The sequence below is a fragment of the Oncorhynchus mykiss genome, chromosome 6 (assembly GCF_057628025.1).
Source record: "Oncorhynchus mykiss isolate SJ-2025 chromosome 6, ASM5762802v1, whole genome shotgun sequence".
NCBI lineage: Eukaryota > Metazoa > Chordata > Actinopteri > Salmoniformes > Salmonidae > Oncorhynchus > Oncorhynchus mykiss.
The window spans coordinates 4,041,487-4,055,562 of NC_143027.1; the positions used below are offsets into that span (position 1 = coordinate 4,041,487).

Here is a 14,076-nt window from a genome sequence, read left to right on the forward strand (position 1 = left end):
TTAGGGGAACGGAAAGAGGAAATATGACTTATTAGGGGAACGGAAAGAGGAAATATGACTTATTAGGGGAACGGAAAGAGGAAATATGACTTATTAGGGGAACGGAAGGAGGAAATATGACTTTCTAGCATTTAGTCTACCTTTATTTGTTTTTTAGAAATCATTATTTTCGTTCTTCCCCCCCATTCTGCAGTGGGTTTATATACAGTGCATTCAGAAAGTATTCAGACCCCTTGGATTTTTTTTACACATTTTGTTACAGACTTATTCAAAAAAATGGATTCAATTGTTAATTTTCTCTCATCAGTCTACACACATTACACCATAATGACAAAGCAAAAACAGGTTTTTAGAAATGTATTGAAAATGGATAAAATGTATTAAAAACAAACAACTGAAATATTACATTTACATAATTATTCAGACCCTTTTCTCAGTACTTTGTTGAAGCACGTTTGGCAGTGACTACAGCCTCCAGTCTTCTTGGGTTTGATGCTACAAGCTTGGCACACCTCTATTTGGGGAGTTTCTCCCATTCTTCTCTGCAGATCCTCTCAAGCTCTGTCAGGTTGGATGGGGAGCGTTGCTGCACAGCGATTTTCAGATCTCTGTCAGAGATCGGGTTCAAGATGGGCCACTCAAGGACATTCAGAGACTTGTCCCGAAGCCACTCGTGCATTGTCTTGGCTGTGTGCTTGGGGTTGTTGTGCTGTTGGAAGGTGAACCTTCACCCCCAGCCTGAGGTCCTGAGTGCTCTGGAGCAGGTTTTCATCAAGGACCTCTCTGTACTTTGCCGGGTGGCCAGCTCTAGGAAGAGTGTTGGTGGTTCCAAACTTCTTCCATTCAAGAATGATGGAGGCCACTGTGTTCTTGGGAACCTTCAATGCTGCATACATTTTTTGGTACTCTTCCCCAGATCTGTGCCTCGAAATAATCCTGTCTCAGATCTCTACGGACAATTCCTTCGACCTCATGGCTTGGTTTTTGCTCTGACATGCACTGTCAACTGTGGGACCTTATATAGACAGCTGTGTGTCTTTCCAAATCATGTCCAATCAATTGAATTTACCACAGGTGGACTCCAATCAAGTTGTTGAAACAACTCAAGGATGATCAACGGAAACAGGATGCGTCTGAGCTCAATTTCGAGTCCCATAGCGAAGGGTCTGAATACTTATGTAAATAAGGTATTTGCAAAAAAATGGGTGGGTGGTGGACCCTTCTTGATACACACGGGATACTGTTGAGCGTGAAAAACCAGACAGCGTTGCAGTTGTTGACACAAACTGCTGCGCCTGGCACCTACGACTATACCCCGTTCAAAGGCATATTTTGTCTTTCCCATTCACCCTCTGAATGACACACATACACAATCCATGTCTCAATTGTCTCAAGGCTTAAAAAAATCCTTATTTAACCTGTCTCCTCCCCTTCATCTACACTGATTTGAAGTGGATTTAAAAAGTGACTTCAATAAGGGATCATATCTTTCACCTGGATTCACCTGGTCAGTCTATGTCATGGAAAGAGCAGGTGTTCTTAATGTTTTGTATACTCGGTGTAATATCTCAACTTTTTTAAAATTTCTTTCCCTGTTCTAACAGATTGCCACCTTTCTGCTTGCTGCACGGAACGCGTGACATCATAGTTCCGGTGGCATCTTCCCAGCGGTTCTCTGAGCTGCTCACCTCCCTTTCGATCAAGGTGTCCCTGTACCTCATGCCTAAAATGGACCACACCGAGATTGTCACCGATCTCATGGCGACAGACAGGCACTTCTACAACACAGTGTACAGCTGCATCAAACAGGAGTACAGCAAGTTCATAGGTCAGGTCTGTCACTGCTGAGCGTTCTTCTAGACCGGTCTTCTGCACAACAAGGAAACTAACTTAACTTCAATACATTATCCATTCATTCATTCATGATGTGCCACAATTCTTCGTTTACATCTTTTTCAGTGCATTATTATGATACCTTGAACTTACAGGATTGAACCTTTTTGACTTAAAAACATTTAGCAGTTTTATCGCTCTGTTTTAATCTCAGTAATGATTCCTCTTCTTCCTCTGGTGTTTTACTGTGTGATTGATGATAGTTCCTGCGATTGTAAACAGACTGAATGATATTTATGATAGTTCCCTGATCGTAAACAGACTGAATGATATTCATGGTAGTTCCCTGATCGTAAACAGACTGAGTGATATTTATGATAGTTCCCTGATCGTAAACAGACTGAATGATATTTATGATAATTCCCTGATCATAACAGACTGAATGATATTTATGAGAGTTCCCTGATCGTAAACAGACTGAATGATATTTCTGATAATTCCCTGATCATAACAGACTGAATGATATTTATGATAGTTCCCTGATCGTAAACAGACTGAGTGATATTTCTGATAGTTCCCTGATCGTAAACAGACTGAATGATATTTCTGATAGTTTCCTGATCATAACAGACTGAATGATATTCATGGTAGTTCCCTGATCGTAAACAGACTGAATGATATTCATGGTAGTTCCCTGATCGTAAACAGACTGAATGATATTCATGGTAGTTCCCTGATCATAACAGACTGAATGATATTCATGATAATTCCCTGATCGTAAACAGACTGAATGATATTTCTGATAGTTCCCTGATCGTAAACAGACTGAATGATATTCATGATAGTTCCCTGATCGTAAACAGACTGAATGATATTCATGATAGTTCCCTGATCGTAAACAGACTGAATGATATTCATGATAGTTCCCTGATCGTAAACAGACTGAATGATATTTCTGATAGTTCCCTGATCGTAAACAGACTGAATGATATTCATGATAGTTCCCTGATCGTAAACAGACTGAATGATATTCATGGTAGTTCCCTGATCGTAAACAGACTGAAGGATATTCATGGTAGTTCCCTGATCGTAAACAGACTGAATGATATTCATGATAGTTCCCTGATCGTAAACAGACTGAATGATATTCATGGTAGTTCCCTGATCGTAAACAGACTGAATGATATTTCTGATAGTTCCCTGATCGTAAACAGACTGAATGATATTCATGATAGTTCCCTGATCGTAAACAGACTGAATGATATTCATGATAGTTCCCTGATCGTAAACAGACTGAATGATATTCATGGTAGTTCCCTGATCGTAAACAGACTGAATGATATTTCTGATAGTTCCCTGATCGTAAACAGACTGAATGATATTCATGATAGTTCCCTGATCGTAAACAGACTGAATGATATTCATGGTAGTTCCCTGATCGTAAACAGACTGAATGATATTTTAATATAATAGCTGCTGGATCTGATGAAGGAGAGATACCAGGCAAACTAAACATGCATTTGACATATTTGACCTACAGTAAGTCTGGTGTATGAGAATATTGGTTTATCTAGGATGCCTGTGAGCTATCCTAGAGGGCCCAGTATACAGTATATCCAGACTCAGCCTTTATAGAAATATCGTTATATGACGTATCCATGATTTCCAATGGGAGTCGTACTGTCAACGTCTACCATCAACGTCCACCGTCAACGTCCCATCCATTTTCATGGACAGAAAAGTTTCAGATGAGTTTAACTTTTTGATTGGTCGATGGAGACGTTGGCCAATCAGACACACTCTGCACGGACCAAAATAAATCCCTTCTAATTCTGTTTCCGTTCTCCACGGATCAGTTTGGCCACGCCCTTATATAGCCAGTATTATGTGTACCATGTGGAACCCTAAATGGCACCCTAATTCCCTACTTGGTGCACTACATTTGATCAGAGTCCTATGGGCAGTGCACTACATAGGGAATAGGGTACGGTTGGGACAGAGACTGATAGCAGTTCTATTGTATATTTTCTACTGATAACCTGCTGCATTAATATGGTCAAACCAGGGCACATCAAATCAAATCAAATGTATTCATATAGCCCTTCGTACATCAGCTGATATCTCAAAGTGCTGTACAGAAACCCAGCCTAAAACCCCCAAACAGCAAGCAATGCAGGTGTAGAAGCACGGTGGCTAGGAAAAACTCCCTAGAAAGGCCAAAACCTAGGAAGGACATTACATTACCTTGTTTATGGTCAACCCAGGAGAACATTACATTATCTTGCTTAATTAAATGTTAGGACATCAACTATATAGGACATCTGATTAAAATGCATTCAGTACATTGTTCTACAGCGTTTGGGGTCAATTCCATTTCAATTCAGGAAGTAAACCATTCAAAAGGATTGATGGAAGGTCATTGGAATTTCAGGGTACTTCCTGGATTGACCCAAAAAACCTTGTTACTGTATTTAACATGTTGAATATCTGCTGTTAATAGTTATGCATATTGATTCAATAAAAAATATTAACACGTGTAAAATACATTGTAAGGATTATTATTATTCTTTTTTATTCTTTTTTTTAAATAACTGCAAAAGGATTTGTTCGTTGGCAATGGGTTCTCATAGTTTTACAGTAGAATAGATGGTGTGCCAATATGCAGCTATACTGTAGTCACTCTGTGCTAGCCATGTAAATTACACAGTTATAGGGACACTATACTGTAGTCACTCTGTGTTAGCCATGTAAATTATAGTTATAGGGACACTATACTGTAGTCACTGTGTGTTAGCCATGTAAATGACACATTTATAGGGACACTATACTGTAGTCACTGTGTTAGCCATGTAAATCACAGTTATAGGGACACTATACTGTAGTCACTGTGCTAGCCATGTAAATTACAGCTATAGAGACACTATACTGTAGTCACTCTGTGCTAGCCATGTAAATTACACAGTTATAGGGACACTATACTGTAGTCACTCTGTGTTAGCCATGTAAATTACACAGTTATAGGGACACTATACTGTAGTCACTGTGTGTTAGCCATGTAAATGACACATTTATAGGGACACTATACTGTAGTCACTGTGTTAGCCATGTAAATCACAGTTATAGGGACACTATACTGTAGTCACTGTGTTAGCCATGTAAATCACAGTTATAGGGACACTATACTGTAGTCACTGTGTTAGCCATGTAAATCACAGTTATAGGGACACTATACTGTAGTCACTCTGTGCTAGCCATGTAAATTATAGTTATAGGGACACTATACTGTAGTCACTGTGTTAGCCATGTAAATTATAGTTATAGGGACACTATACTGTAGTCACTCTGTGCTAGCCATGTAAATTATAGTTATAGGGACACTATACTGTAGTCACTGTGTTAGCCATGTAAATTATAGTTATAGGGACACTATACTGTAGTCACTGTGTTAGCCATGTAAATCACAGTTATAGGGAGGGACACTATACTGTAGTCACTCTGTTAGCCATGTAAATTATAGTTATAGGGACACTATACTGTAGTCACTGTGTTAGCCATGTAAATTATAGTTATAGGGACACTATACTGTAGTCACTGTGTTAGCCATGTAAATCACAGTTATAGGGAGGGACACTATACTGTAGTCACTCTGTTAGCCATGTAAATTATAGTTATAGGGACACTATACTGTAGTCACTCTGTGTTAGCCATGTCAATTATAGTTATAGGGACACTCATTATTTTATTGATTTAATAAGTTTATTTAAAACAAGGACAATGTAACAACAAAACATACATCTCAAAGGTCATACGTTGCACCAGATCTAGCTAACAGCTCATTACCATCTACAGTCTCAACTTGATTGGAGTCCACCTAGGGTAAATTCAATGGATTGGACATGATTTGGAAAGGCACACACCTGTCTATGTAAGGTCCCACCGTTGGCAGTGCATGTCAGAGCAAAAACCCAAGTAATGAGGTCAAAGATATTGTCCTTAGAGCTCAGAGGCAGGATTGTGTCGAGGCACAGATCTGGGGAAGGGTACCAACACATGTCTGCAGCACTGAAGGTCCCCAAGAACACAGTGGCCTCCATCATTCTTACATGGAAGAAGTTTGGAACCACCAAGACTCTTCCTTGAGCTGGCTGCCCGGACAAACTGAGCAATCGGAGGAGAAGGGCCTTAGTCAGGGAGGCGACCATGAACCTGATGGTCACTCTGACAGAGCTCCAGAGTTCCTCTGTGGAGATGGGAGAACCTTCCAGAAGGACAACCATCCCTGCAGCACATTACCAATCAGGCCTTTATGATAAAGTGGCCTGATGGAAGCCACTCCTCAGTAAAAGACACATGACAACCCACTCTGGTCTGATGAAACCAAGATTGAACTCTTTGGCCTGAATGCGAAGTGTCACGTCTAGAGGAAACCTGACACCATCCCTACAGTGGAGTATGGCGGTGGCAGCATCATGCTGTGTGGATGTTTATCAGCGGCAGGGACTGGGAGACTAGTCAGGATCAAGGGAAAGATGAACGGAGCAAAGCACAGAAAGATCCTTGATGAAAACATTCTCCAGAGTGCTCAGGACCTCAGACTGGGGCGAAGGTTCACCTTCCAACAGGACAATGACCCTAAGCACCCAGCCAGGACAACGCAGGAGTGGCTTCAGGACAAGTCTCTCAATGTCCTTGAGTGGCCCAGCCAGAGACCGAACTTGAACCTGATCAAACATCTCTGGAGAGACTTGAAAATAGCTGTGCAGTAATGCTCCCCATCCAACCTGACAGAGCTTGAGAGGATCTGCATAGAGGAATGGGTGAAACCCCCCAAATACAGGTGTGCCAAGCTTGTAGCGTCATACACAAGACGACTCGATGCTGTAATCGCTGCCAAAGGTGCTTCAACAAAGTACTCAGTAAAAGGTCTGCATACTTGTGTAAATGTTATATTTCTATGAATCTGTTTTTCCTTTGTCATTATGGGGTATTGTGATGTCATTATGGGGTATTGTGATGTCATTATGGGGTATTGTGATGTCATTATGGGGTATTGTGATGTCATTATGGGGTATTGTGTGTAGATTGATGAGGGGAAAGAAACGATTTATCAATTTTAGAATTAGGCTGTAACGTAACAAAATGTGGAAAAAGTCAAGGGGTCTGAATACTTTCCCGAAGGCGCTGTATACACACAGTTAGACCCATTTTAATTGTCCAGATGTACGAAACCTAAGTGAGAGTGATGGACCTTGTTGAGTATGAAATTACTGAACCAAATTAATTTAAACGATGAACCACAAGACCCTTTGGTGTCTTTGTTTACCAAGACTAAGACCAAAAGCCTCACCAAAGTTGAAGATGGAAGTCCTAGCACAGCAATGTGCGTGAGCCTCAGTTCCAGAATGTTAAGCAATAGCTCATTAAAAATAATGAGTAAATATGCTTACAGTGTTAACATTAGCCATGCAGGGAGTGTGAGGTACACACACACACACACACACACACACACACACACACACACACACACACACACACACACACACACACAGACTAATTACATCTAACTAGCCATCCTTCTGTGGAGTTAGTTTGGCATGCAGCACAGGAAATTGAATTGGTCCACTGACCATCCACAGCTTATTGGGCAATAGGGCTCACGGCTCACGTGAGAAAGAGATGTCAATCTCATTATGACTTCTCTAATTAAATAACAGATCAATTGATACAAATAAATCAGAGTTGTCAGGTTATGTACTTTAGCCCTGTTGTCAGGCTTTAGCCCTGTTGTCAGGCTTTAGCCCTGTTGTCAGGTTATGTACTTTAGCCCTGATGTCAGGCTTTAGCCCTGTTGTAAGGCTTTAGCCCTGTTGTCAGGTTATGTACTTTAGCCCCCTGATGTCAGGTTATATACTTTAGCCCTGTTGTCAGGCTTTAGCCCTGTTGTCAGGCTTTAGGTTACCAATAACCTCCCCAGTTATTGGTAATGGTGATAGGTTAGCATGTCTCGGGGCTACGATATAACAAGCTAACCTCTCTTGTTATTGGTAATGGTGAGAGCGTGGCCTGTCTTGGGGCTATGATATTACATGCTAACCTCCCCTGTTATTGGTAATGGTGAGAGCGTGGCCGGTCTCGGGGCTATGATATAACATGCTAACCTCCCCTGTTATTGGTAATGGTGAGAGCTTGGTCTGTCTTGGGGCTATGATATTACATGCTAACCTCCCCTGTTATTGGTAATGGTGAGAGCTTGGCCTGTCTTGGGGCTATGATATTACATGCTAACCTCCCCTGTTATTGTAATGGTGAGAGGTTAGCATGCCTTGGGGCTATGATATTACATGCTAACCTCCCCTGTTATTGTTAAGGGTGATCCACATCAATGTTGGAGTGTTTAGATATATTTTATTTTGTTATTTCTAAAATAACAAAAATATGACACAATACATTTTTATTTAACTAGTCAAGTCAGTTAAGAACATTTTCTTATTTACAATGACGGTCTAGGAACAGTGGGTTAACTGGTCTAGGAACAGTGGGTTAACTGCCTTGTTCTGGGGCAGAACGACATATTTTTACCTTGTCAGCTCAGGGATTTGACCTAGCAACCTTTTGGTTACGGGTCCAGCGCTCTAACCACTAGGCTACCTGCCTCCCCCCTCTAACCACTAGGCTACCTGCCTCCCCCCTCTAACCACTAGGCTACCTGCCTCCCCCCTCTAACCACTAGGCTACCTGCCTCCCCCCTCTAACCACTAGGCTACCTGCCTCCCCCCTCTAACCACTAGGCTACCTGCCTCCCCCTCTAACCACTAGGCTACCTGCCTTTAACCACTAGGCTACCTGCCTCCCCCCTCTAACCACTAGGCTACCTGCCTACCCCTCTAACCACTAGGCTACCTGCCTCTAACCACTAGGCTACCTGCCTACCCCTCTAACCACTAGGCTACCTGCCTTTAACCACTAGGCTACCTGCCTCCCCCCTCTAACCACTAGGCTACCTGCCTCCCCCTCTAACCACTAGGCTACCTGCCTCCCCCTCTAACCACTAGGCTACCTGCCTCCCCCTCTAACTACTAGCCTACCTTCCTCCCCCTCTAACCACTAGGCTACCTGCCTCCCCCTCTAACCACTAGGCTACCTGCCTCCCCCCTCTAACCACTAGGCTACCTGCCTCCCCCTCTAACCACTAGGCTACCTGCATCCCCCTCTAACTACTAGGCTACCTGCCTCCCCCCTCTAACCACTAGGCTACCTGCCTCCCCCTGAACATTATTTACCATTAATTTATATTGTTGATGCCAATGCTTCTCACAGTTGTGTCAAGTTGGCTGGATGTCCTTTGGGTGGTGGACCATTGTTGATACACATGGGAAACTGTTGAGCGTGACAAACCCAGCAGCATTGCAGTTCTTGACACACTCAAACGGGTGCGTCTGGCACCTACTACCATACCCCCGTTCAAAGACACTTAAATATTTTGTCTTGTCCGTTCACCCTCTGAATGGCACACATACACAAACGATGTCTCCATTGTCTCCAGGCTTAAAAATCCTTCTTTAACCCGTCTCCTTCCCTTCATCTGCCCTGATTTTAAGTGGGTTTAAAAAGTGACATCAATATAGGGGATTATACCCTTCAGCTGGATTCAACTGGTCAGTCTGTCATGGAAAGGTGTTCTTAATGTTTTGTCCAGTCAGACCCAGTTAACCAGCAGACCTATCTAGTAGCACCAGTACAAACTATCCTATTTCTATGGTTTCACAATCTGCTAAAATGAAAGCCAGTAACTGAAGTGGCTGTAGTACAGTTGTTAATGGAACATTTGGGGATACAAGTATCACCTCAAGATATATATATATATATATTTGTTGATCACCTAGATAGATAGATAGATAGATAGATAGATAGATAGATAGATAGATAGATAGATAGATAGATAGATAGATAGATAGTTAGATAGATAGATAGATAGATAGATAGATAGATAGATAGATAGATAGATAGATAACATTTTTACAAACACTTATTTAGCAGATGAAGCTCTAACAATACACACAAATCTAAAAGTTAAAGAATGGAATTAAGACATATAAATATTAGATTGAGCAATGTCGGAGTGGAATGTCGGAGTGGAATTGACTAAAATCTATGGATTTCACATGACTGGGAGTACAGATAATGCATCTGTTGGTCTCACAATGAGCCCCAGGATCTCCTCACGTTATTTTTGTACATTCAAATTGCCATCGATAAAATGCAATTGTGTTCGTTTGTCCGTAGCTTATGCCTTCCCCATACCGTAACCCGCCACCATGGGGCACTCTGTTCACAACGCTGACATCAGCAAACAGATCGCCTACACGACTTCATACACGTGGTCTGCGGTTGTGAGACCGGTTGGACTTACTGCCAAATTCTCTGAAATGACGTTGGTAGAGAAACAGAACATTGAATTCTCTGGCAACAGCTCTGGTGGACATTCCTGAAGTCAGCATGCCAATTTGCACGCTCCCTCAAAACTTGAGACATCTGTGGCATTGTGTTGTGACAGAACTACACATTTTAGAGTAGCCTTTTATTGTCCCCAGCACAAGGTGCACCTGTGTAATGATCATGCTGTTTAATCAGCTTCTTGATATGCCACACCTGTCAGGTGGATGGATTATCTTGTCAAAAGAGAAATGCTCACTAACAGGGATGTAAACAAATGTGTGCCCAAAATCTTTGAGAAATAAGCTTTTTGTGCGCATATTAAAAATGTATGGGATCTTTTATTTCAGCTCATGAAACGTGGGACCAACTCTTTACATGTTTGCGTTTATATTTTTATTATTATATTATACTGACCAAGGATCATCTCTGTAGTTTTTTCTAGCATGAAAACCATTGGTCACAAGAAAAGCGGTTTATTTATTTTTTTCCTTGTTTTTGTTGGTCACATTTCACTCTTTACGCCGTCAGCTAGCTACGTTAGAAAAATATTAGGCGCGACAGGTTTCTCTGTGTACGTGTGGAGACCGCGAAGTGAGAACGTAGTTTATTGTCGTCAACCCTCTTCGTTTATTCGGTCTTGTATCCTTCCGAACGTCGGTGATGCTGTGGGCAACAGTGCATTAATGTGCTGCTTTGTTTACTAGAAAAAACGTTGTCATTTGACATTTTTCTTTAAACTTTTTTGAAGTCTCTTTTGACAAGTTAAAACACTTTTTTTTTTAAAGAGCTGTTGCACAAGTGCGGTCAATGATCATTCACGGTGTGACTTTTCCTCCTCCTCCTATTACTAATGGTAAATCACTCTAGTGGTGTGTACTGTATCTAGCGTGCAATCATCATCATGAGTTGGCTGTTACTAAGCAACTTCAAACCAGATTGATGATGATGATTATCATTATTATATTAATCCGAGTTCATTATTTATACCGTCTCATGTACAGAAAAAAAAAAGTTTATATGAATAGGAATCATGATTTTTATCGAATGCAATTTTATTGTTGTTGGGCTATCATTTTAAAGAAAAGGTGAATTTGTCCTCCAGAGTGATATGAACTGTTCAAAGTATTTATATTATATTATTACTGGGTTTTAAACATTTGTACTATTGTTTTGTTTTTGTTTATTTTTAAGGATTATTGTAATTTTCAGCAAGTTTAGTTACTTGTTGCGTGTCATATTAACACAACTGACTTTCTGTGTCGGTTCATTGTACATGTTTTTTTTTGTTGTGTTTTTCTTATATATTTTCAAGGCAGGTCTGTGTACACAGTGGTGGAGATGTGCTCCAACTCTGGGTGGACTTTTGTACTCTTTTTAAAGGACCGATCAAAATGAAATCCTGCATTATTTTGGTGGTCTTGTATTAGACTGCATTACTACAGTATAATAGTGTGCAATATGTGACGATGATGACGGAACGTTCATTGTATATTTGTGTTCAGTACAACAGTGGGGGAAAAAAACGTGTGAATAACTCTTACATAAACTGTTACAAAAATGCAATAAAGACGGTACTTATTCTCTTAATTTAAATTAAATACTCGCTGTTTAGGTCTGTGTATGTGTGTTTTATTTGTCATTTGTGACCGATCGACTCAATTCGGTCTTATGTGGCAACATTTGAAATTTTTTTAAAGTAGAAACTCAGAACTAGAAAATTGTACATCATACAATTCAGTTGAGGAACAATGGGAAAGTAATTCTGAATTGAAAGCTGATAAACTTGTAACCCCATTTTTTGAGAAAATGGCCCTTCAATGTTTCGGTACAGTACACCTACTGGAGAGCTATTCTTTGTCTACACCCATTCAGCATTGTTCACACCCTCTTAAGCTTTAGCCCCGCCCATTTCTTTAAAGGGTTGATTCGAGCGGTCTGTACTAACAACAGCAGTCAAGCGCCCCTGTAAAGACCTTTTTTAATACACCGATTCTAAATAGCTATTGATAACAAAATGTGTATTCTGTGGTCGTGACCCAGAGACTCTTGATCATTTATTTTGGGACTGTTCTTATGTCAGAAGATTTTGGAGTGAGTTAGATTCTATTTGAAAATAAACTACTACTTTCGTTGTTAATTTGAAAAGATTCTGATATTATGTTAAATGGACCCTGATTTAACTCTAATTGTTCATTTTGTTTATTTTTCATGGCAGATAATTTATCTAGAAAATGAAGTGGGTGGAGAACAAACCCCTCTTCACATGAATATTGTTACAACACATCATTACAACACTGTATATATCCATAATATGACATTTTTAATGTCTCTATTCCTTTGGAACTTTTGTGAGGTGTATGTTTTATGGGGTGTGTGTCTTGTCAATAACAGCTGGTGCGCAATGTCTAATATTAAAGAAGTCTCGAGGTATTGCTCGCCTGAGGTAGAGTACCTTATGATAAGCTGTAGACCACACTATCTACAGAGAGAGTTGTCATCTATATTATTCTTAGCCGTCTATTTACCACCACAAACTGATGCTGGCACTAAGACCGCACTCAATGAGCTGTATAAGGCCATAAGCAATCAGTAAAATGCTCATCCAGAATTGGGGCTCCTAGTGTCCGGGGACTTTAATCCGTTTTACTTCATTTCTACCAGCATGTCACATTTGCAACTAGAGGGAAAAAACACACACAGACTGGAATAGGTTTCCGCGTTCATCCAATGGCATTGAGGTGTATACCACCTCGGTCATATGACTCATCAATAAGTGCATCGACGACGTCGTCCCAACAGTCACCGTACGTACGTATGCCAACGAGAAGCCATGGGCTAAAGGCAACATGCGCATTAAGCTTAAGGCTAGAGTTGCCGCTTTCAAGGAGCGGGACACTAATCCATACGCTTATAAGAAATCCAGTTACGCTCTCAGATGAAGCATCAAACAGGCAAAGCGTCAATACAGGATTAAGATTAAGCTCTAACGCTGGTCGGATGTGGCAGGGCTTGAAAATCTATTACGGACTACAAAGGGAGAACCAGCCGCAAGCTGCCCAGTGACGCGAGCCTACCAGACGAGCTAAATGCCTTTTATGCTCCCTTCAAGGCAAGCAACACTGGAACATGCATGAGAGCACCAGCTGTTTCGGACGAGTGAGATAACGCTCTCGGTAGCCGATGTGAGCAAGACCTTTAAACGGGTCAACATTCACAAAGCCGCAGGGCCAGACGGATTACCAGGACGTGTACTCAAAGCATCCACAGACCAATTGGCAAGCATCTTCACTGACATTTTCAACCTCTCCCTGACCGAGTCTGTAATACCTATATGTTTCAAGCAGACCACCATAGTTCCTGTGCCCAAGGATGCGAAGGTAATCTGCCTAAATGATTACCGCCCCATAGGACTCACATCAGTAGCCATGAAGTGCTTTGAAAGGCTCGTCCTGCTCACATAAACAGCATCATTACGGATACCCTAGACCTACTCCAATTTGCATACCGCCCCAAGAGATCCACAGATGACGCAATCTCAATTGCACTCCACACTGCCCTTTCCCACCTGGACAAAAGGAACACCTATGTGAGAATGCTGTTCATTGACTACAGCTCAGCGTTCAACGCCATAGTGCCCACAGCTCATCACTAAGCTAAAGGACCCTGGGACTAAACACCTCCCTGGATCCTGGACTTCCTGACAGGCTGCTCCCAGGTGGTAAGGGTAGGCAACAACATGCCTGCCACGCTGATCATAAACCCTGGGGCCCCTCAGGGGTACGTGCTTAGTCCCCTCCTGTACTCGCT

The 14,076-nt window shown here is 41.4% G+C and overlaps 1 protein-coding gene across 1 annotated transcript in view; it reads left to right on the top strand.

Moving 5' to 3' along the window:
* Positions 1–4,375, top strand: part of LOC110525164 (uncharacterized) — a 30,497-nt gene extending 26,122 nt beyond the window's left edge. Inside the window, exon 9 of the mRNA XM_036979227.2 lies at positions 1,605–4,375. Within this exon, the coding sequence (XP_036835122.1) occupies positions 1,605–1,848 (244 nt within the window). The 3' untranslated portion in view covers positions 1,849–4,375. The remainder of the gene's footprint in view (positions 1–1,604) is intronic.
* The last annotated feature ends 9,701 nt before the right edge of the window (positions 4,376–14,076 follow it).